A 21344-nucleotide genomic window follows, 5' to 3' on the forward strand; every position below is an offset into this window, starting at 1 on the left:
GCTACTTGCTCAGTGTGCTGGGGACTGTCCTGAGCCCTTGTTCATCCTTCTTGCCAGCCTTTGTGTATCTGTTCTCCAAGTGCTGTGCAGAAGTGATTATATGGACAACTTCTGTCTGGAACATTAAAACCGGGGTGATGTTAGAGGGACCTTACCAGCCCTTGCCAATTGTTTGAACAGCGCATTAAGGAATGTGAAGCACTAAGTAGATTGCTTAGTGTGACTGGTTTTGCTGTCAAAGCAGCCAGGTGCGAGCACCTTTGAATACTCTGAGCGCGAGACCTAAAGTACAAAGGGCAATGGAGTGTTTCAAAGAATCAGAATATTTCATATTTTAGATTGGAAGGGACTTCAGAAGGTCTTTACTGCAACTGCCATCTCAAAGCCAGTTCAGCTGTGAGGTCAGGCCAAGCCGTTTAGGGCTTTATCCAGTTGGGCCTTGAAAACCTCCAAGAGTGGAGAGTACCTAGCCCCTCTGGGCAGCCTGCTCCAATGCTTGATTGTCCTCATGGTGAAAAAGGTTTTCCTTGTCTTCAGTCAGAACATTTTGTTTCCATTTATAACCTTGTTTGCCCCCTGTGAGGAACCTGGCGTCTTGTCTTGAAAACTTCCTCATAGGGTTTAATAGTGTTCAAGGTAATTGGTTTTCTGTTGTTTGCCCATGAATGACTGCTTGTGTTTTGTTTAATTGTAGATAAATCCAGGACAGATCTGGAACAAGTACCTAAGGTATGATTCCTGTGCACTTTAAACTTTTATAAGGATTTCTCTCATGTAGTCTTGTATATATGAATGTACTCTCTTCTCTGTAGAAATTTTGTCCAAGCCGATTACTTGAGCTGATTCTCAAGAGGATCTGCAGTGCTCAGAATTTAAAAAGACTAAGAACAATGTGCTTTTTCGTTCTTTTGTTGTTGTTGTTTCCCATGGTCTTGATTTTTCTCTTAAAGTAGAATACAAATGCCATTAGTTTTTTAGTCTTTAACAGTTATAACCTCAGAGCTGGGTAAAATGAGCTACCCTGTTTTCCAGGAGGAAAGGGAGACTGAAGAGTTTGATAGAAGCTTGAATATTGCATAGTGTACAACTTAGCGTTAGGTTTAACTCCTTGAATCCTTGGGCATAGCCCTCTTGCTTATGTGTTTGCAGCATATATGATGTGGGGGTTTTTGTAACAGGTTGACAAAATGACACAACTCCAGATTTCATTTTCGTCTGAACAGTTTATTCTAGGTACATTAAGAAGTCAGAGTGTTAATGTGGGTCAGCATCTCTGTGCCAGTCATGTAGGCTGTTACTTGAATAGCTGTCACTGCAATGTTTAAAGGCCAGGAAACAAGAATGTTTGAGTGTGGTGAGATGCTATAGCCTATGTTGAACCTTTTAAAAGTGCACTTCATAAATACAGGGAAAAGGGTACTATTGTGTGCCTGGAAGCTCAAGTTTTGTACCATTTTTTTGTCAAGTAAAAATAATGTTATCAGAGAGAATTTTTGATTAATAGTTCTCTGAGATGTATAGTTAAAGTTACATGTTACTGACTGTCTGTGACCAGCACATTTGCTGTGTTGCGCTGAAGCAGGTCAGCTTGAGGCTGTGTTGGCTCCCACTTGCTGAGCCCTTGCAGCTGGCTGGATCCTCAGTCTGGTAGAAGCCGTGGCCCCAGAAATGAGCAGGTTGGCAGTAGGATGCCCCTGCTATTGAAGAACGTTTGCTCTGCTCCTTTAGGGGACCCACCTGCAGTTTAATGCTGCCTGTGTTTTCACACTCAGGATGTTTAGATCATCTTGAGTGCTCAATAACTTAGGTAATTTTGGAGCTGTGCTTTCCACTTTTAGGAAGATCATATAAACTTGTAAGGTGTAAAGTAAATTGGTTGTAAGGTCTCGAATTAATTTGTTTGCCTAGATAAATGAAAATTTGGGTTTTGAAAATCAACAAATAAGGTTCCTGTTAGTTTCATGGGACAGGGTGTGTGTCTAACTGGGGAGGAAGATGTAGGGGTGAGGGAGGCACATTTATTTCTTTTGTTTTTCTGTTTCAGATTTTTATGAAACCAGATTTTGCCTTGGAAGATTCCTTAACATTTAATGCCGTTTTACCATGGTCTCATTTTAGTACTGCTGGTGGAAAAGGAAATCGTGACGCAGCTTCCTCAAAGTTACTTCAAGAAAAGGTACAACTTTGATAGAAGGTGTTGCTACCCATCGCAGCTGTTAGTTATTACAAAGAAACTTCACTGCTGCTGTTCTGTATTTGTCGAGACATCACTCTTGTGGGCTTTATCTTTCATTTTACGTCAGGCTGCAGATTGTTAGTAATCAATGCAGGAAGCATCTTACTGAAAGAGAACTTTTTTCCCCTGCTAAATAAATCTGTCAAATCTGGAAAAAAGGAATCTGTATATGGCATAATAACTGGTTCTTCAGGACCGCTAAAACTTAGTGGAGCAGGAATATATTGAGAACTTTAGAGATTTGGAGCTGATGTTAAGGAGGAAGAGCAATTCAATGAGAAGGGAAAGCTAGAGGTTGTACACTGTTTAAGACTATTGCTTTATCACATCTCAGGAAAACTCCAGATTCAAGGCACTGTGGTTTCTGTGCTAAAAGAAATACTAAATCCTAAGGTTTTTGTATGTCAGGAGCTTCCTCTTACCTTTTGTTGTCGTGTCATCTGCACTGATCCACTTTTGGATTTCACAAAGGACCTGAGTACATTGCAGAGCAAGAAAGCAGAGCTTTTTCTTTCATATTGGAAACAGAAGTCTTTACTTAGTCTTTTTTAAGTATTTTGTTAGTTGTACTGTAGAAAATCTCATAGTGATCATTTTTACGGTACAGATACCCATAACATGCTTCTAAAACATCTACATGATTTCAGAGTCTGTTTTCTGACCTTAATTTTCTTTTCTATTTAACCTACTGAAGCCTCTGGGAACTAGCAGTGGTGTGTGGGGAAATTAAAAAAGAAAGTGGTGGCCTTAAGAAAAATTAAGATGAGATCCTCCAGAAGGTGTTTTCAAATTTCCAGGAATTAGTCTTCCTGCTCTCCTGCCAGGTCAGGAGGAAGAGGCAGGCTCTGTGGGAGGCTAACTGGATTGTTCATTGTGTTGTCCTCCACACGTAAAGTTGGAGGAATACTTCCTTGGAGTTTGTGGCAGTTGCTGTCTGAAGATGAAAAAGCAGTGTCTGGCGTATGCTTTGAACTGACAAAGTGTGCCCGGCAGCAGCAGAATGGGCACTCAACATAGACTTCGAGCGAAGGAGACCCAGAGCCCCCTTCAATGCAGTGGAGTGAAAATAAAGCTTCAAATATCCGTGAGCTATGCTTCTTTGGAGGGGTCGTACAAATACCTAAGTAGTATAAAACAGTTCTGTTGCCTCCAAAGCCACATGTATGACAAATTATTATACTGAATCATATTACTGAAATGGGCCCAAACTTTTTCTTTTACTCTTTAAAGGCTCTGAACTGCATGAGGTTTACACTTAGCACGTGTAAATAGGAACCCTGCTGCCATAATTATCCTTAGCTCCAGGCATCATTTTTCAACAGGATTTTGAAAACCTTGCCTTAAGCACACATACTTAGGCTGTTAGTGCTTTTGGACTGCTGCTGATCTACTTGAACAATTTCCCCCTAACGTTTTTCTCTTCCTTACCTCCTTCCATGTCTTGCCCTACATTGGGACTGTAAGCTCTTTGAGGCAGGTACTATCATTTTGTTCTGTTTGTTCTACCTCACTTAGCATAGTGAAGGGACCCAGGGCATCTGGTCGGTACAATCACATAAGAAAATTATCATCATAACCCTTTTTCTGATCCCTGTGTCACAGTCTGCCTCAGCTTTTCCTGTGGGCTAGGTGTATGGAGGATGTTTTTGATTAAATGTATTGCAAACAAGATGCGTTTGCATATTGTATAAATCCCCAGTGTTAAATACATGCAGGATGGAAATAACTATAAGAAGGAAATGTTCTCCTGCTGATTCTCTTTCCATCTCTGGATGGGCCTTTTGAAATTCAGCATGAGGTTTGAGTGCTTGGCACCTCTTAGAAACCAGGTCAACTGAGTATTAGCATTCAGATGAGCATCCTAATGCCTCAGTCCTTTGAGTTTGCATATTCAGCATAAGCCAGAACACAGAGCTTTTTACAGCTCAAATAATCAGGCCAACCCAGTGGTCTGGTAACTGTTCGACATAGAGAATTTGAATTTTAGGTTCTAAACATGCAGGCATATTCCATCTCTGGGAATCCCACAGTGCTGGTGTACGTGGAATACGCTTAATAGGAACTCCAGCTGGTTGACAAAAAAGCCAACTGCAGCCAGAGATATCCTGAGGATTTATCTACAAAGAAGATGCTACAGCATTTTAAATGATGACATGCCTTTGGAATGTCTCTCTTCAAGTATAGTTGGGCTGCATCTTTAGCAGCTTCAGTGACCCGAAGTACATAGAGTATTTGCATGTGTATACTGTTCTTATTTGCAAGCCAGTGTCCAGAGCTGTCTCCTGGTTAAAGGCCAGTGTGCAGCCATGGGATACAAAAGCTTGGGTATTTTAAAATTATTTGCTTTTCTACCTTGTAGTTTTCAAGCAGGAGTGGCACCAAGTCAGCCTTCCCAGAGTGACTTGGAGTTCATTTGAAATCAGATGATCAAACCACAATGAGCAGTTATTTGTTTGCTAATCTGACAAAGGATTTTAATTTTTATTAGCAAAATTTCCCTGTGATACAGTAAGACAAATACCCTGAAAGTGTATTTGCGTGAGGATAAACTTGCTAAGTCATAACAACACTGTTCATTTTTCCTCCTTCCTCCTTTTTCTAGCTGAGCCATTATCTGGACATTGTGGAAGTCAATATTGCTCATCAGATTTCTCTGCGCTCAGAAGCATTTTTTCATGCAATGACCTCTCAGCATGAGTTGCAGGACTACCTCAGGAAAACTTCCCAGGCTGTAAAATTACTTAGAGAGAAAATCTCCAAAATTGATAAAGTAATGTGTGAAGGATCGCTTCGAGTTTTAAGACTGTCGCTCACCAGAAATAACTGTATAAAAGCATACAATAAACTGAAATTAATGGCTACTGTACACCAAACACAGCCCACAGTACAGTTGCTGCTATCCACTTCTGAGTTTGTTGGAGCTTTGGACTTAATAGCCACAACACAGGAGGTGTTACAGCAAGAGCTTCAAGGCATTCACAGTTTCCGGTACGTAACCATCTGGGGAATTAGTAAAATGCAAGTAGAGCTAGAATGTCCTGGGCACGTTATGTTGGCTGAAGGAGTTTGTTTTACCTTTGTTCATTCTTAGAGGGCGTAGTGCAAAAGTTACAAAATGTAAGTTGTGGTGTAAGCAGTGTGACTCATGCATGTGCCAGAGACAGGGTTTTTTTTGCAGTGGGAGGACATGAACTTTTAATGTCTAGATGCTTCGTACTCCATTCTTGTTTACAGGTGTTTTAGGGGTGCAGAGGTGAAAGCCAAACAGTGGCTGGACCTCCACCTTGCAGGGCTTGTAGCCCGGAGCTGGGAGATGGTTTCCAAGTGGTGGTCTGCAATCCTCATGTATGCAGCACCGCAGAGACCCAGTTCTTGCTATACAGCTCCACTCTGGGCCTGTGTCTTTAGTGACTGACCTAGGCTTGTGGTGTTACAGGAATATGCAGCATGTGTCAAATAAGTCAGCCTCCAACCTGTGCTTGTGCTGGAAGAAGCTTTGCAAGCAAAAGCCAGTGCAAAGTTACTAAATGTGGTCTGAGGTTGACAGTTGGTCAGATGGAATGTGTTCAGCCAGGTCCGCCCTTGTGGAGAGCTGTATTGACAGCGGCCAGGGGGTGCTGCCTCTTGCTCCATCCAACTGAGAAGTGAAGTTCTGTGAACTGCTGAAGTCGGGAAGGGAAGGAATAAAGGGAAGGTGCTGCCCAGTCTGCTGTTGCTATTGGTTTTTTTGCCTGTGTTTGCTACAGTGATGGGAATTGGTGAGTCCAAGGTCCTGCACTGGCTGCTTCTGTTAGCAGTGGATGCTTAGAGCTCCACATGGGAGATGCCACTGCACTGGACAAGATCCTCTGTGATATGGAAGAGTATTAATACAGTGGAACCCTTTTAGCTGATGTAAAATAAGCTATCATAACTCTCATATACAGTTTAAAAGTGTTGTATGCAAAGCTGCAGCTGTGGAATGTTGCTAGCAGAAGTAATATATGTTAAATCGGCTCCGAGACTTGCATCAGCTACGTGAGGAGCTGTATACTTAGTTTTATAAGTTGGTGGTGGGAGAGGGGTTGGTTTTTTGGAGGTTATGTGGTTCCTGCAACCTGGTGGTTCCCAGCTTGTGTAATAAAAGCATGGTTGTTACTCAGTAACTGTAACATGAGTGTTCAGAACTTTATACAGATGCTGTGTGTCTGTTCTGATGAGCTCCCTTTCTAACACCCCTTCCAGCTGGCTTGGGAAAAACCTCACAAATGTTGTAGAAAAGATTTCAGAAGAAGTATTCTAAAAGAATACCCCAAAAATTATTTTTTCTTTAAAAAGAGCTAATAATCTACTGGGAGGAAAGTTGTTAGAGCATGTTAAGTCTTTTTCTTTTAGCTTAGATGGTCCATCTTCAGGCGCTTCAGCACACTTCCTTTCTTCTTTACTGTTCCTACTCTCAACCACTTGAATATGGTGCACAGCGCTTGACTGAGTCACATTTGTATTTAACTGGATGATAATGAGTGTACTTCTACAACTCTGTGACAGCATCAGTCAGAATTACTTGTGTTTTGCAATCAAGTGACCTACGTACAATGTCAGCAGAGTGCAGTTCTGTTGTCGTGCTTGGTATATGTGATGTCCTAAGAATGTGCCATTATTTTAAAACTACACTCAGATGTGGAACATCTTTGCAGGTAAATATTCATTTTGTCTCCAAAAAGTAATTTGTATGAATAATGCTTAGTTGGTTTCTATGGCAGAGTTAAAAATAACGATGTGAGTGGGGAATGTCCCCTCTGCTTTGGATATTAAGGGTTCAGAAAGGTGAGTTAAGTGTGACCTGAGTCACCGTCCCCACCAGAGATGCAAGTGCAGTTGAGAAGCCCAGTACAGTTGTTCCCGAGTCTCACAGTGGCCCCTGTGTATAGCATGTCTGGAGAAATAACGTGCAGTGGGAAGATGGAGATCTTGATAAAACTTCTGAGTAGAATGTTGTGTTTCTAAAAACAAACAATTTTTTAAAAAAATCTAAATTGATGGCATACACAAATAAGTCAGCTTTTTCCAAGAAATACCAAATGGATGTTCTTGCTTTGTTCTGAACAAGAATGCCATAGTTGTCAAGTGAGTTAAGGAACTGATTTATTTTAAGATTATATTAACTTCTAAATCAGTATCATGTTTTTCTAAATAATTAGTATGTCTCTTTTTAACTAAATAATTTGTATCTTATTTTTAAATCCGAATTTGTTACTTTGGTATTGTGCATGACAGCTGGTGGAATTTGCTTTTGAACAGATAACTTTAAATTGAGTCATGTCGCAGAATCACTGATTCCATATAAAATAGTAAGAAAACTACTCAGATTACCCATATACAAAATTTTTCCTCATCTTGCTATGCTATATGCAGAAAACAATGTAATTTGATTCTAGTTATAGCAAGAAACGAAAGCACCTTAATGGTGCTGTGAAGTAATAAATTGGTGCCTTTAATCTAAGTCAGTATCCCCAGTGATTATAGGTACAGTTGTAACGATACAGTTACTGCTTGCTACTATTGGATAGAATTACAGGTTTAGAGCTCTTTAACATTTTCAAGTTCATACTTTTAATTTAAAAAAAAAACACATTTGTTAACTAAATTACAAACCTGTACTGCCAGGTTTTATATTGTTTTCATAGTCCTTGTTGGGGTCATGGAGATAAAGTGATTTTTTTGCACAGGTATGCTGGCAAACCATATTTTAGTACTTTTTTATACAGTAAAACACGGATACTTGGAAAAAAGAGTTTCACCTCTGTGTTTTAAACGAATTTTTACCCTGCAGTCATAATTTTACATCACAGAGTTGTAGTATTCAGTCATTGAAAGGACATGAGGTGTGACTGGTACCTCTTAAAAGATGGTTGGCAAGGCATTTTGCTGGAGTGTGAATTAAAGTTTGACTTGTTCTAGTGTGTTTCAGGGTAGAGGGATTTTTTATTTTTGTTTTGTTAGGGGCTAGAATATCTTGGGCAAAATGGTGGCAGCAAGTGCTGGGAACTCATGGCGGATGTTTCCATACCTGAGGTTTGAAAGGGCGGGTTACGTTGTGTTTCAGTGCAGTTAAGCACAGTTGCAGAAATACTTGACTGAAGAGCATCTTTGTGCTTACCTAAGTAAACCTTTGTGTTGTGGGTATTAGTCCTGCAGTAAGTTTTGCAGCTCCAGTCGTTATACTGCAAATAATAATCTTCAGGGTTTTTTCTGTTGGGTTTGTTTTGAAACGTCCACGGTGCAACTGGCTTGGATTTTCTGGAGACCATTTTTGCTTAAATTAGTTTTTTTGAATGTGTCCTCTTTGTCCATTCCAGCCAATTCTTGACTAACAGTTCAGTTTCAAAGCAGGCACATCCCCCATCATCTTAAAATTAGAAAAAAATGAAGCTGCTTAACTGGGATCCAGCAAGACTCATTCAGTTCAGCTCAGTGCTGGCCACGTGGGTTTCTGCAGGGAGGAGCTACCCTGGCATCACGCTTCCTTGCACCCTGGTGCTGACTTTGCCCACGGGGCTGTGAGGCTGGATCCTGTGGGCTTTGCACTGGTACAGCAGTGCTCCTACCAGGGAGTCCTAACATGTTTTTACGGCTCCATGAAAGCTAACAGTCCGGCTACACCAGCACTGAATTAAAGCCAGTGAGCCATGCAGGTTCATCTTCCCCATTTTGTGTCCGGGTTTTTCTAAAACCTCACCACTTCTGTTAATTCTCATTGGCAAAGTGTCTGTCTGATTTTGTTTTTAAACAAGGAAAAAGCAGACTGATTTTTACAGATGTTTGGTGCTCCCAGCTGTCGGTGGAAGTTGGAAGGCCTGGAGTGTTTGACATCCCTGAAAGTATCACTTTTAATTTTACTCTGCTAAAAGTTTCTCTAGCTGCACAGTTTTTAAAGCCTGGTTGACATTTCTGATGTGAGAAATTCCCTTGTGGTTCTATATCTGCAATCTGCAAAATATGGTTTAAAATCTGAAATACATGGAAAAAATATTTTGAATGTAGAGTACCATAAAAATGGCAAACTTGAAAACTCTTCTGTGTTCTATGAAAGCCATCCTCTCATGGAAAGCCGTTACTGTATCTCAGTCATGTAAAGTAAATCTGTGACCACGTTAAAAGCTCAAACACTTTTTTTTTTTTTGTCACTTTCCTGCCGACAAGCACAGAATATTCTCAGTTCTGGTTCACTTCATTAGGAAGAAGTACTCAACACCTTAAAAAAAAAAAAAAAACAAAAAACCAAAACCAACAACCAAAAAACCCCTAATTCCAGGTTTTACCCTCCATCAATATTCAAGACCATATGTTTGCTGCAAGGTGACGGTACCTCTGAAAAATGCATGGTTTCAGCTGCTCTAAGAAGTGAAAGATTTGAGCCCCCCATTAAGCCAGCATTGATTGCATGGAAATTACCTGCTGGGTGGTTATTTTCTTCAGCTGTGAAATAATGATTCATTTTCAGGTTGATTATATTGGCTCATATCTCAATGGCTGTTTTTCTTAGGCATCTTGGCTCACAGCTTTGTGAACTGGAAAAGCTGATAGATAAAATGATGATTGCGGAGTTTTCAACTTATGCTCGCAATGATTTAAATAGACCCTTAGAAGATGATTGCCAAATTCTAGAAGAGGTATGTCTGTTACTGAAATAAACTGTCTGATGAATATGTTTGCATTTTTAACATACTTAATTAGCACCAACTAATTCACTCAGGTCCCTAGTAGCAACATTATAATTCTACACTATTTCTCTTCTCATCCAAACTTCCACACACACCCCCCCCTTTTTTTTTTTTTGTGCTTGATAAAATTAAGTAATTGTAACTAAACTCATGGAACTGCAATTCAGTCATACTTTATTTTTTCAAAATAATCAGTTTTATTTTCTCTGATTAAATGTATACTGAGTTTACTTCATGAGCCTCAACACTTTAAGTCAAAAAGAACATGGACTCTCATATCTACTTGAGTGTATAATGTAAAAACTTTAGTTTTGCAATGAAAGATGACAGTTGCATGTTGTTCTCATTCTGCCTCCCTGTGCATTTGTGGGTGCTTATATCAACTATATGGTCACCCTGAATACATGCTTCATTTGCAGTATAGATAAATATATTTCTCATTCCTCTGAAGATCATAAACATCTAAAGATTAAGCTAGTGTGATTGCTTTCTAGCCAGGAAAAAACTTTTCTGGATTTTGCCTGTACTATTCTTCAGTAAATGCTGGACCCTATTAAGTGTTTAGTTTTATTTCATCCATGGGTTTCATTAAATACAGTGAACAGCAACAGCACTTAAAATGTTCCCGTTTCTGCCCTATAGTTTTTTCTCACCTCTGCTCCACAATGGGGTAGCCTCTCACTTGTGCTGGTGCAATTGTATTTAGTGTAATTCTTGCTTGGGGTAAGGAAACTCATTCATCTTTCAAATTATCCATGTTTTTAAGCACAAGTGGATGAGCACAACTGAGAAACAGGCATGAAACAGGCTGGGAGGAAGGGACTCCGCTGGTATTGCTGTAGGGAGCTTTGTATGGTCAAAGCATGGCATTAGTCTCAAGGCACTGCACTGATCTAAATACTGTTCACTGTGTTTGATACATGAACTTTCTTACTGCTGTGTAATTTCTTAAAATTGTTTCTTGTCCTCATCTTGATATTTTTAGTGTGGGGTTTTTTATTTTTCTTTTTTTTTTTTCTTGATAGGAGAGACTTGTATCTCTAGTATTTGGACTTTTAAAACAAAGAAAACTAAATTTTTATGAAATATATGGAGATGAAATGATTATTACTGCAAAGAACATAATTAAACAGGTAAGCCAAACACTTCTAACATACCTGACAAGCTTGCCTCAACTCCTTAAAAATTATTTTCTAAAGTAGTTAAGAACAGCTCTAACGAAGTTTTGTGGTGGTTGATGGTCTCTCCTTTGGAGCAGCTGAGCTTTGCAGACACTAAGGATTTCCTGAAGCACAGAGGTCTGTTTGCAGAGAAGACCTTCTGGAAGGAGTAGGTAGCATAAGTATAGCAGATCACAGCTTTCTCTGTATAGTTACCATTGTTCTGAGTTCCTTGATTTCAGCTTAAGGTTTTTTTTTTTTCCTCTTAACAATGGCTTTCCCAAATAGTATAGCTGTGTCATAACAACTATGTTTAGAAACAAAAAAACCAAAACCACCCCCACCCCCCCAAAAAACCCACCACCAAAATCCAAAAATGCATCAACCCTCACCGCCAACCCTCTAAAAACTAAACCTCTTAAGTTCTTGGTCTAAATACATAACAGAGTATCAAAAAACCTGCCAGCAGAAACAATCGAATTCCCAACAAATGCAACAGAAAACATTGCTTGCCTGAATATTAGCACAGACCTAGCATAGGCACATGATAGAAGGTGGGAAAATATCCTTGTCTTTTTCTGACAGCAAAGTGAAGCAATGAAGAAGGTAGAAGTGCTTGTCTGTAAAAAAAGAAAAAATTAAAAAAAAATAAAAAAAAATAAAAATGAACTTGTCGGTGGTGGTGGTGTTTGCCATTTAGAGTAGCGTGTCTGTCTTCTCAAACCAAAAATCTTTGTAGACTAAAACAACAAATGAACATTCTTTGGGGGAAAATGCATCGACTAGTGACACGTGTGATGGCTTTTGTTTGCAAACAAAAACTTAGACTGAGCATGTGTTTAGTACTCTTAATTTTATTAATCTTGTTTGTTTGCCTGCATATGTGAGAATATTGTGTAAAGGGGTGTTTTCCTCCCCTAAAGATACATGATTATTTCAAGTGTCACGTTCTGCTGTGGTAATGAGCTGCTTCTGATTTGTATCTCAAAGGCTGGGAGATAGCTGGGTGGTGGGTTTGCCATCAGATGAAGACAGTCTTTCCTGTCCTCATAGTATAGTAAGATGTTCACAGCTGTGTTGTGAACCAAGTTGGGAACCCAGCTTTTAAAAGTTTGGATTTTCTTTTTTAATGTTATTGTAAGGTTTTTGTTTTAAGCTAGATTGGGATTTCCTAAATCACTTTATGTTGCAGCGCCACGGTTCTGTTCATCTCATTGTGCAGGGTGGGTATAGATAAAGCAGGCCAATGTTGCTAGTGAATATTGTGGGAGAATTAGAAAACAGACAGTCAATGTATGCAACAGTCCCACCACTTTTTTTAAGGACCTGGCGATGATGTGGGTCCTTTCCCACTTGACCCCAATGTAATTTACATCAGTTAAGCACTCGTGCCCCTGACTGCTTGTTCTCTCCCCACCTGAAGGTGGTGGGATGCTGGGCTGCATCATTTCCCTGCTCCCTAAAAGATCAGCAGAGGGTGTGAGTGACCACTACTTTCTAGTCATGCTGTGTTACTGTAAGACTGGAAAAAGAAAGGCATACAGATGTGTGCAGCTGCTCCAGGCCTTCACATTGTGCTTAACGCCACCAAAAAAACCCCAAACAAACAAACAAAAAAGGCATGAATGAATAACACCAGCCTAAAACTGTGCCATCTGCCCATTGGTCTGCCTTGGCTTTTCACTTGCCTCTATCAGCAGTCATGAGACTTTTTTTTTCCTTTAAGTTCTTTGTTTAGTTGCGAAATAGGCAGGTAGCGCTCCCTGTTTTCCTGCTTGTTCTCAGTCATAAAGCACTTCTCCCATTCTGCTGGGAGTATCTGTCTTTAAGGTGTCACCTCTGCTCAGTAATAGACGAAGTTTAATCAGCTTCCGGTCTAAGTTTCTATTGAACAGGGAAAACAGACAGGATCAGATTATTTCTGGTTTGTGCAACAGGTTTGGATTGTAGCCTATTGTCTCAACTCTTAGGGATGTTTTTCCTTAATGAAGGAAACAGTTTCCTTCCCACATCTCAAATGTGCTTCCTGTTCAAATGCATTGCTGGGCTGTTTTGGTCAGTACTGTAGCAGCTCTTTATTGCCAGGCTGGTGAAAGAGCAGAGGTTTGTAAGCACTGAACACACTGCACAGTTCAAGAATAAGGTGTGTTCTTACAAACTGCTGTACTGACCACCGTTATTCAAAATGCAGCTAAAATCCACGTAGCTTGAGACTGCAGCCCTCAGTCACTATTTGGGTTGTACATATTCACTTAAAGGCAAGATGAGTTCATATGCTACTGACTTATTTGATCAGGTTATTGAATTAGTATTTGGGAGAAGACCCCTAATTCAATCGGAACGGAGTTGATTTGTACCTAGGGCTTACAAGTAACATGAAAAGAGATCGGTGAAATCACTGTGAAACGATAGATGTCTTTGGAATGAAAATCAATTGTTAGAGACTGAAGAACTGGCCGGTTTTGTGTGCACCAGTTGAGGACCAAGTGTCCTTTGAGGAAAGGCCACAGCGTAGCGATTAAGGTGTGGAGAAATCTAGGGACAGAGGCAGGCTGTGCCCTGGAGGGACGAGGAGGACAGACAGCAAATCCCATTTCTCCTGGGAGAGCAGTTGAAACTGGCTCTGCCTTAACATTTGAAAGCGCAGGACTGTAGGTGGGTGCTTTCACACTTTCCTGCTGCTGTTCTTTCCAACACAGGTTACTTTCCAAGTCCTGTATTTAAAGATTAAAAGGAAGTCAACCAATATTTTCCAAAGTCAGTTGCTTTGGAAAGGGGAAGAATATAGCTTCTGTTCTCAAGTACCTGACCTGAGAGACATTTTTTAAATGTGCTTAGCATCCATGCTCAGAAAAGCAGGTCCCTTTGTGATGAAGTCGGTGTGCCCTCCAGAGCTTAGTATGCAGTTGGGAACTTTTTGATCATCTGTATTTTGCAAGTAGGTGTTTGGTGGGTGGTTTGGGCGTTTTGTTTTGGGGTTTTTGTTTGTTTGTTTTTAGAGAAACAAGAGGTTAAATGATACAAATATGTCTTTCCTTTATTATTTTACTTTTCCTTATTTAACTTGAGGATTATTGTGTATGTTATGAAACTCAGCAGCGGTTAGAAAGAAGCTAAGATCTTTTTTTGTTTTGTTTTTTCCCCTTTAAATTTGACAGTGTGTGGTTAATACGGTATCGCAGATAGAAGAAATAGATACAGAAGTGGTTGTTAAGTAAGTATACAGCCAGATATTATTTTTTTTTTTGGTGGTGGGTGGGGATAGGAGATGGATGGCTTTTAGCATAGATAAATTTGCCATTCTAATTTGTGCTTAAATTTCCATATAACAAAGGATTAGCCTTCTCTTTCACCTTGAGCCTCTGCTTCTGTCCACCTCCGTGAGAATATTGTGTATTCCCCTTCAGATTCTAACGTTACCTTAAATGTACTGTTAAAATAAATACTAAAATACTGTGAATCTCACTGCATGAAGCATAAACTACTGTATTTAGGCATATGTCTCTACTTGAAGGCATTCCCTGTTGTCGTAATCTGGGGTTACCTGTCAGTAGTTTCAGTACCTCCCACATGAACAAGAACAGGAGCTATGCAGAGAGACCAGGCAGCTTCAGACGCAAGAAAATGGTCCAGCAGGAGCTTTGCAAAGCCTAGCAAAGGCAAATGCCAAGTTCTGTATCTTGGAAGGAGCAACCCCTTTGCAAAAGGAGAGGCAGGAGCTGGCTGGCTTCAGGGCAGCTTTGCAGGGTGGGACCTGCGGATCTCTGGTGGAGAACTGGTTGGCCATAGACAGCAGCGTGTCCTTACAGCTGCAGCCTGGGCAACGTTAGCACAGCTGGCAGGTCAGGGGGCAAGAAAGACATCGAGATCCAGAAGAGGCCACTGGGTTGTCTGGGGGCGCAAAGCGCAGAGTGCAGGAGCAGCAGCCTGGGCCCCTTTGCAGCCTGGGAAGGGGAAGGCTCAGGGGAGAACGGCCCGCAGCTACCCCATAGAAGGGTTACGGGAGAGCTGCAGACAGAGCCAGGCTCCTCTCGGAGGTGTGCAGGGGAAGGATGAGGGGCAGCGGGCAAAAGGTGAAAGATGAGAAATGCTAGCTGAATCTTAGAAAAGATGTGTTCATGTGTTCCCAGTGAGGATGGTCAAACACTGGAACAGGGCCCTGAAGGAGCTGTGGGATATCCGTCCTGGGACGTAGTCAAGCTTTGACTGGGCAGGGCCCACAGCAACCCAAGCTGGTTGGACCCGAGTTGAGCAGGGGTTGGACAAGGCACCTCCGGAGGCCCCAGCTCCAGACGCCCCTGCCAGCTTCTGTTTGTCTGTAGCTCTGTGATTCATTTGGCTCAGCAAAGGGTTAGCCCAAGGGAATAAAACCAGACCAGCTGATAAAGCAAAGTGAGTGGCAGAATCTGCATGGGATTCTTACCCAGACTGGGAAGAGTCTGGGCACAGGGTCATTCTTAAACAGTAGATATTTGATCACTGTTCCCCGGTGTTTACTATTCTGCCGTTAGGTCCTAACTGTGTATTACAGGGTTTAACTTTTGTTCTATCAATGGCTTCTCTGCCCTTTGCCATGAACAGCTGACTTGCACTTTAGTAGCAGAAGTGGTCTCGCTGCAGTGCAACAAAATGGGCTTAATAACACAGCTTTTATAACACTTGCAAACTACTTTCATTTAAGTCTTTCTATATATATTTTTTCCCCCCTTACATGATTCGTGAAAATGCTATTAACCCCCCTCCCTTGTTCTAACATGTACTTATCCCAGGGAAAGAGAATTTGTGTCCTGGAAAAAACTAGATGGTAAATGTGAGGCTTTCATTTTTTAGCATGATCTGGTTTTATATACCTCCTTCCCCATTGCACTTGCATACATTGTGTTGATAGTGACTGTTGGTCAGATGATGTTTGTTGTTATGCCAGATAAAAATCTACAGGGTTTTCCTTATATTTACGATTCCATTTAAAGCATGTTTTTTTTCTTTATGTGCCAGTAGGCATCATGGCCAGTAAGCACTTGTTGTTTACTGAATACTGCTCTTTTTTCAGGCTTGCAGACCAGATGAGGATGATGAATTTTCCTCAGTGGTTTGATTTACTGAAGAATATTTTTTCTAAGTTTACCACCTTCCTCAAGAGAATAAAGGTAAGACATTCATTTGCCAAGAGTTTCACCTAATTCAGACATGAAAGGGAATTAAGTTACTTTCCATTTGAAGTCTTAAGGTGTTGGTTTTGCTTATAGAGCTCAAATTTTTGATTGAAAGAAGGATATGTGAATATCGGCATCCAGGGCAAAAATGATTAGTGCTAACAAAGAGAGCAGTGGGAAGGAGATAATACCTCTTGTTGCGTGATTGCATCCATTTCAGGCTGCTAGGGATTAGGACAGAACTTTTGTATGTGTTAGATTGCTCCAAATGAGGTTTCTTTCACCATTCTCAGAAACAGCTGATATTGGTTACCATCAGACGGACAGGTCTGCCTCCGAATGCTAATTATGCAATAGAAAATAAAGCCAGGATTTAGTTTAATTTCATGGGTAAAAGAAAATCCCTTTCTAGCACAAGTTTGTGGCACAGGGTTTTGGTTTTTTTTTTGTAATAGAAGTTATATTTGATTCTAGGCAACGTTAAATACTATCCGTAGCGTGGTTTTCTTGGTTCTAGACAAGAACCAAAAAACCAGAGACCTGGCGGACACCTTACAAAAGAACTCTGCTAAAGACAGTACGGTGGACACAGAAGTGGCTTACCTGACTCATGAAGGCATGTTTATAAGTGATGCGTTCAACGAAGGAGACCTCCCGCCTGTAGCAGCTGACACTACCTCTCAACGAAACACTTCCCCAAACAGTGAGCCCTGTAGCAGTGACTCGGTCTCTGAACCAGAGTGCACTACCGATTCCTCATCCAGCAAAGAGCAAACATCATCTTCTGTTACTCCAGGGGCAGTAGAGATGATGTAAGTAGACACACTACCTGTCTCCACTTTGCAGCGTGTTGGAAACCAGATGTTAGGTGCAGGCAGTTGTTTCTGATGATAGAGTACGAAAATTACTTTGAACGAATGTGCTTTTCTAGGTAAGTGAAGTGCAGTGGCTCTCCCCCATCTGCCCTGGAGACTGCCATCAGACTGCACTATCCCCAGCTCACCTTTTTTTTTATTTGTCTTGTTTTCACCTCTATGCATAGTGGTACAGGGACTGATTGTGTCAGTTCTTACAGAAAAGGGCCCCTTCTCCATCTGTTCTGTTGGGGAGCCTGCTTCTGTAGAGAGCAGGAGAGATGCAAGCCTAGCCTCGTGAAAGATAGCTTGTCACGCCTTTAACAGGCAGAAGCATCTGTTTCCTGTCCATGTTTCCTATGGCTATTTTTTTCTGTTGTTTTCTTTTTTTAAGCTGGCTTTATGGAGTACACCTTGATAAATTCTAGAGAAAAATCTGCTATTCGTTGTCAACTGTTTGACTTGCATGGTTAAATAAATCCATCTTGGTGCTTTGCGAACATAGGCAGTGCTGCCCTGTGGTGCTCCAGACTCCAGAGCTGTAACATTTTGGCATCCTTTTATGCATGTTATTTATGGCTGGAAGTCAGAGCTACCGTTTCAAAAGGACCAGGTATAGTGTGTGTGAGACTCGGGCATGAGCCACTTAAAAAGGCAGCATGTCTGGATACAGGGTTCTATGAAGCAAAATTGAAATACTGCTTGTTACCATGCTGGAAGATGGAAGATAGCAAATGTCCTGCTCGCTCTAGCTGGTTGGTACTTAAACTACTGGTGTGTTTAAGCAACTGTCATTGTTGATAGAGACCTTACCCCTCAAATCACAGTGCTGGCTGAAGGAGATTGTTTTATGCGCAGCATAGTCTAATTAAATCTAATTCAGGCCTCTGTACGTCCAAGCATCCATCATGCGCTGAAGGAGAAATGCAATGTGAAGACGAGTCCAGGGTTACAGTGAGGAGCAGGGAAGGAGAAGGGAGCTGGATCTGAACTGGTCTTGAGCGCTTTGCCAAGTTTGCTAAAAATATGCCACTCAGCTGGGGGTCTGGAGCAATGAAGTTGTTTCCGAGGCTGGTTGCATAACTTCGTTCTAAAATGAACTCGCTTCATCCCTCTTCTGGTTTTCTTTGCACTCTGCTGTGTGTCTGGAGCAGGCTAATAAAATTATACAGTTCTAACAATGTTAGCCCAATTGCTGCTCTGTAGCATCCTGGGTTTTTGCTCTCCTCTTATACTGCCAGTCCCTTCAGCAGCCACGCTGAACCAAAAGATTGTTATCTTAACTAATTACATGAATGGCAGTGCTGTGCTAATGGCTAGCCTCAAAGAGTAGGCAAATCACAAAAGGTTTTTTTAAAAGCACCAATTTAGGAGCCTGAAGTCTAAAGAGCAGATAGAATGACAGCCTATAGATTAAGGTGGCAGGGAGTGCAGAGTATGTATTTTAGGCTTAATGCTTGCATTGGAAGAAAAATACTGTGTTTTATCTGTCAGATGCTTGTGATGCTCAAGTGTTACCAAGCTAGGTAAATTTTAGTTCAGTAAATGTTAATAATATTTGTTGTATTAGTAATGACTATATCATGTTTTGTCTTAGCCCATTAATAACAAATAGAACGTGGATTCAAAACAAAATATAAAGAAGTGCAATTGTACATTTACTTGTTACAGGGATTGACATGACTTTGACAGCAGCTTAGAACATCCCATCTGTACAAAGTGACTTTGGTGATTAACTGACTGTCTGCATTTGACAGTTGCTGCAAGGCTCAGTCCTCCTTCAACCTATGAGCAAAAATACTGGGTTTTTTTATAAATTGATGCTCAACCAACTGGCTCTGTCATTTGTAGGATCAGTGATGACATGAAGCTGACTGACCTGGAACTGGTCAGGCTGGCAAACAATATTCAAGATTTACTTTATAACGCTTCTGATATCTGCCATGATCGTTCAGTCAAGTTCCTCATGGCAAGAGCAAAGGTAAGGAGCTTGGCTCAGACGGCTGTTGGCATCTCATCCTTAATGAGAATTTACTCCCAAGTTACTGGTTTAATGAGCGAGAGTTCTGAAATGGCATTCTCAATTGAAATTAAGTAACTGTTCCTGCTGCTACAGGCACTTGATGCTAATGCCCAGAGCACACAAGCATTAACATATCACATCATTGTAAGGCAATGTGGGTTTCTGCTACTTTTTTTCTTTTCTTTTTTCTTTTTTAATATTCTGACTTGCTGTCTTGGAAGCTCCATGCAGAGAATGCCTATCTATGACCAGGTACCAGCTTGCACTGCAATCTGCCTTCTCTGTCCCATGTAGAGTTAAATAATGTTCTCCTTTGAAATACTCATAGCCCTCAGGCCTGCTGATTAGTCGTTTCTTTATGTCTCTGAATTTTTGTGCTGTTATGTTTCGTTACAATGGTTTTCTTTGCGTATAGGATGGCTTCCTAGAGAAGCTGAATTCCAACGAGTTTGTTGCTCTTTCTCGCTTGATGGAAGGCTTTATCTTAGATACTGAGCAGATCTGTGGCAGGAAAAGTATGTCCTTGCGAGGAGCACTTCAGAGTCAAGCTAATAGATTTGTGAATAGATTCCATGAGGAGAGGAAGACGAAACTCAGGTATCTCTGGGTAGAAGATTTTTGTGTTCTTACATGAATAATTTTATCAATCATATGCCAGGCAGACACGGTCTTTTGTTGCTTAGAATGCTAGTAAGCAAGTTGTACTTAAGAGCAGGGAGTGAAAAAACTGTATTAAAATCCAAATCTTTTCAATTGGTTTAGACTTCTAAGGTTTTCATAACTTAACTTCTTCAAAGTGGATTGTTCTACAGTTGCCTAAAGGAGGACATGATAGCTACAGGAAGTCCTCAAGACTGCCAGCGAAGGGCAGGATTGCTGTGTCTCAGGGCTTGAGTAACTTTGGGATAATTCACTTCCAACTGTTTTAAAAAAAAAACAAAACAGCGACACAAAAAAATAACAGAAAACCCAAAACAAAACCAACAAATAACCCAACCTAAAAACCTCCATCAAAAACAATAACAACAACAACAACAACAAAAAAAACAACCCTTGGGGAACAGCCTTCCCAGTATCATACATCAAGTCATTTTGCTCTCATCCATCAAAAGCTCTTAAAATTCCAATGATTACTCATTGCTTCGGTGGCAGTGATCTCATAAGGATCTTTATTGCCTATTGTAGTCTTTTGTTCTCTATGATAGTTTGAATGAACAAATTGTGAGATCTCTAGGCCAAGATGGTGTTTTCCTGTTTTGCTACTGCCAATTGTTGGGCACCTCTTTAAAATGAAGATGAATAACATAACATTTTGGGCCACTGGCTTTTTTTAAAATTACTGTAGTTTTAATTCTATACTGTTACAGGCAGGAAAAGCGTCAAGACAAGGTGTTTCATTTTCTCAGTCTCCTCTCTTTTGTGTTTATAACTAGCCTGCTTTTGGACAACGAGCGCTGGAAGCAAGCTGAAGTTCCTGCTGAATTTCAGGATCTTGTTGATTCGGTGTCAGACGGCAGAATTTCTCTCCCTGAAAAAAAAACAGCAGGTGTGTATCTTTCCAGTCTGTGCTGGTTTTGGCTGGGATAGAGTTAATTTTCTTCTTAGTAGGTGATACAATGCTGTGTCCTACTGTTAACCGAATTTATTATCAGCAAATGCTGCTATTGAAAGTTGACGGACATATTCCAATGTCATTCTTGATCTGTGTTTGCTCAGTGTCTTCTGGGGGAATCAGAAGGAAGTTGATAGCTTTTTTTTTTTTCTTTTTTCTATTACCAGTGTTGAAACTTCTTGTGCTGACCTTAAAAACATGGATGTTTTTTTGAAAACCCATTTAAGTGTTAGCACAGGGTTAGCACAGCTAATTTTTTTTATACGTGTATTCACAGTGTAGAGGCTTACAGTCTTTGTGCAAATTCAGTCTTTCCCCAGAACGTACCACTGAAGTGTTGCAAGGGCCCAAGGAGTGCGTGTGTGTGCTCAGCCCCCCTTAAACAAAGCTTGCTCCTTCCCCCTGCTTCATCTGCCACTTGTTCAAATGAAAGGCAGCATGCTGTGTGGCTGCTCATGGAAGTGAAAACTCATGTGCGCTCAATTATTTACCTTGCCACAGAAACCTCATTTGACCTCAGACAAGTCAGACTTTTCTCCTCGTGCCCCATTTCTATCTGTGCAAATTGGAATGCATGATGCATTCTTACTTTGTGGGGATACT

General features: G+C 40.8%; 1 protein-coding gene across 5 annotated transcripts in view; it reads left to right on the forward strand.

Annotated features, from left to right (window-relative positions):
* Nucleotides 1-21344, forward strand: part of VPS54 (VPS54 subunit of GARP complex) — a 53525-nt gene that overhangs the window by 15786 nt on the left and 16395 nt on the right. For 4 of the 5 annotated variants that reach the window (XM_056342501.1, XM_056342503.1, XM_056342504.1 and 1 more), the window contains 11 exons: nucleotides 695-729; nucleotides 2045-2176; nucleotides 4839-5224; nucleotides 9762-9888; nucleotides 10965-11072; nucleotides 14258-14313; nucleotides 16150-16246; nucleotides 16727-17064; nucleotides 18958-19087; nucleotides 19545-19726; nucleotides 20563-20675. In XM_056342501.1, the coding sequence (XP_056198476.1) occupies nucleotides 695-729; nucleotides 2045-2176; nucleotides 4839-5224; nucleotides 9762-9888; nucleotides 10965-11072; nucleotides 14258-14313; nucleotides 16150-16246; nucleotides 16727-17064; nucleotides 18958-19087; nucleotides 19545-19726; nucleotides 20563-20675 (1704 nt within the window). The remainder of the gene's footprint in view (nucleotides 1-694; nucleotides 730-2044; nucleotides 2177-4838; nucleotides 5225-9761; nucleotides 9889-10964; nucleotides 11073-14257; nucleotides 14314-16149; nucleotides 16247-16726; nucleotides 17065-18957; nucleotides 19088-19544; nucleotides 19727-20562; nucleotides 20676-21344) is intronic. The other variant, XM_056342505.1, reaches the window with a different exon arrangement.

This window comes from Falco biarmicus, chromosome 6, assembly GCF_023638135.1.
Source record: "Falco biarmicus isolate bFalBia1 chromosome 6, bFalBia1.pri, whole genome shotgun sequence".
Taxonomy (NCBI): domain Eukaryota; kingdom Metazoa; phylum Chordata; class Aves; order Falconiformes; family Falconidae; genus Falco; species Falco biarmicus.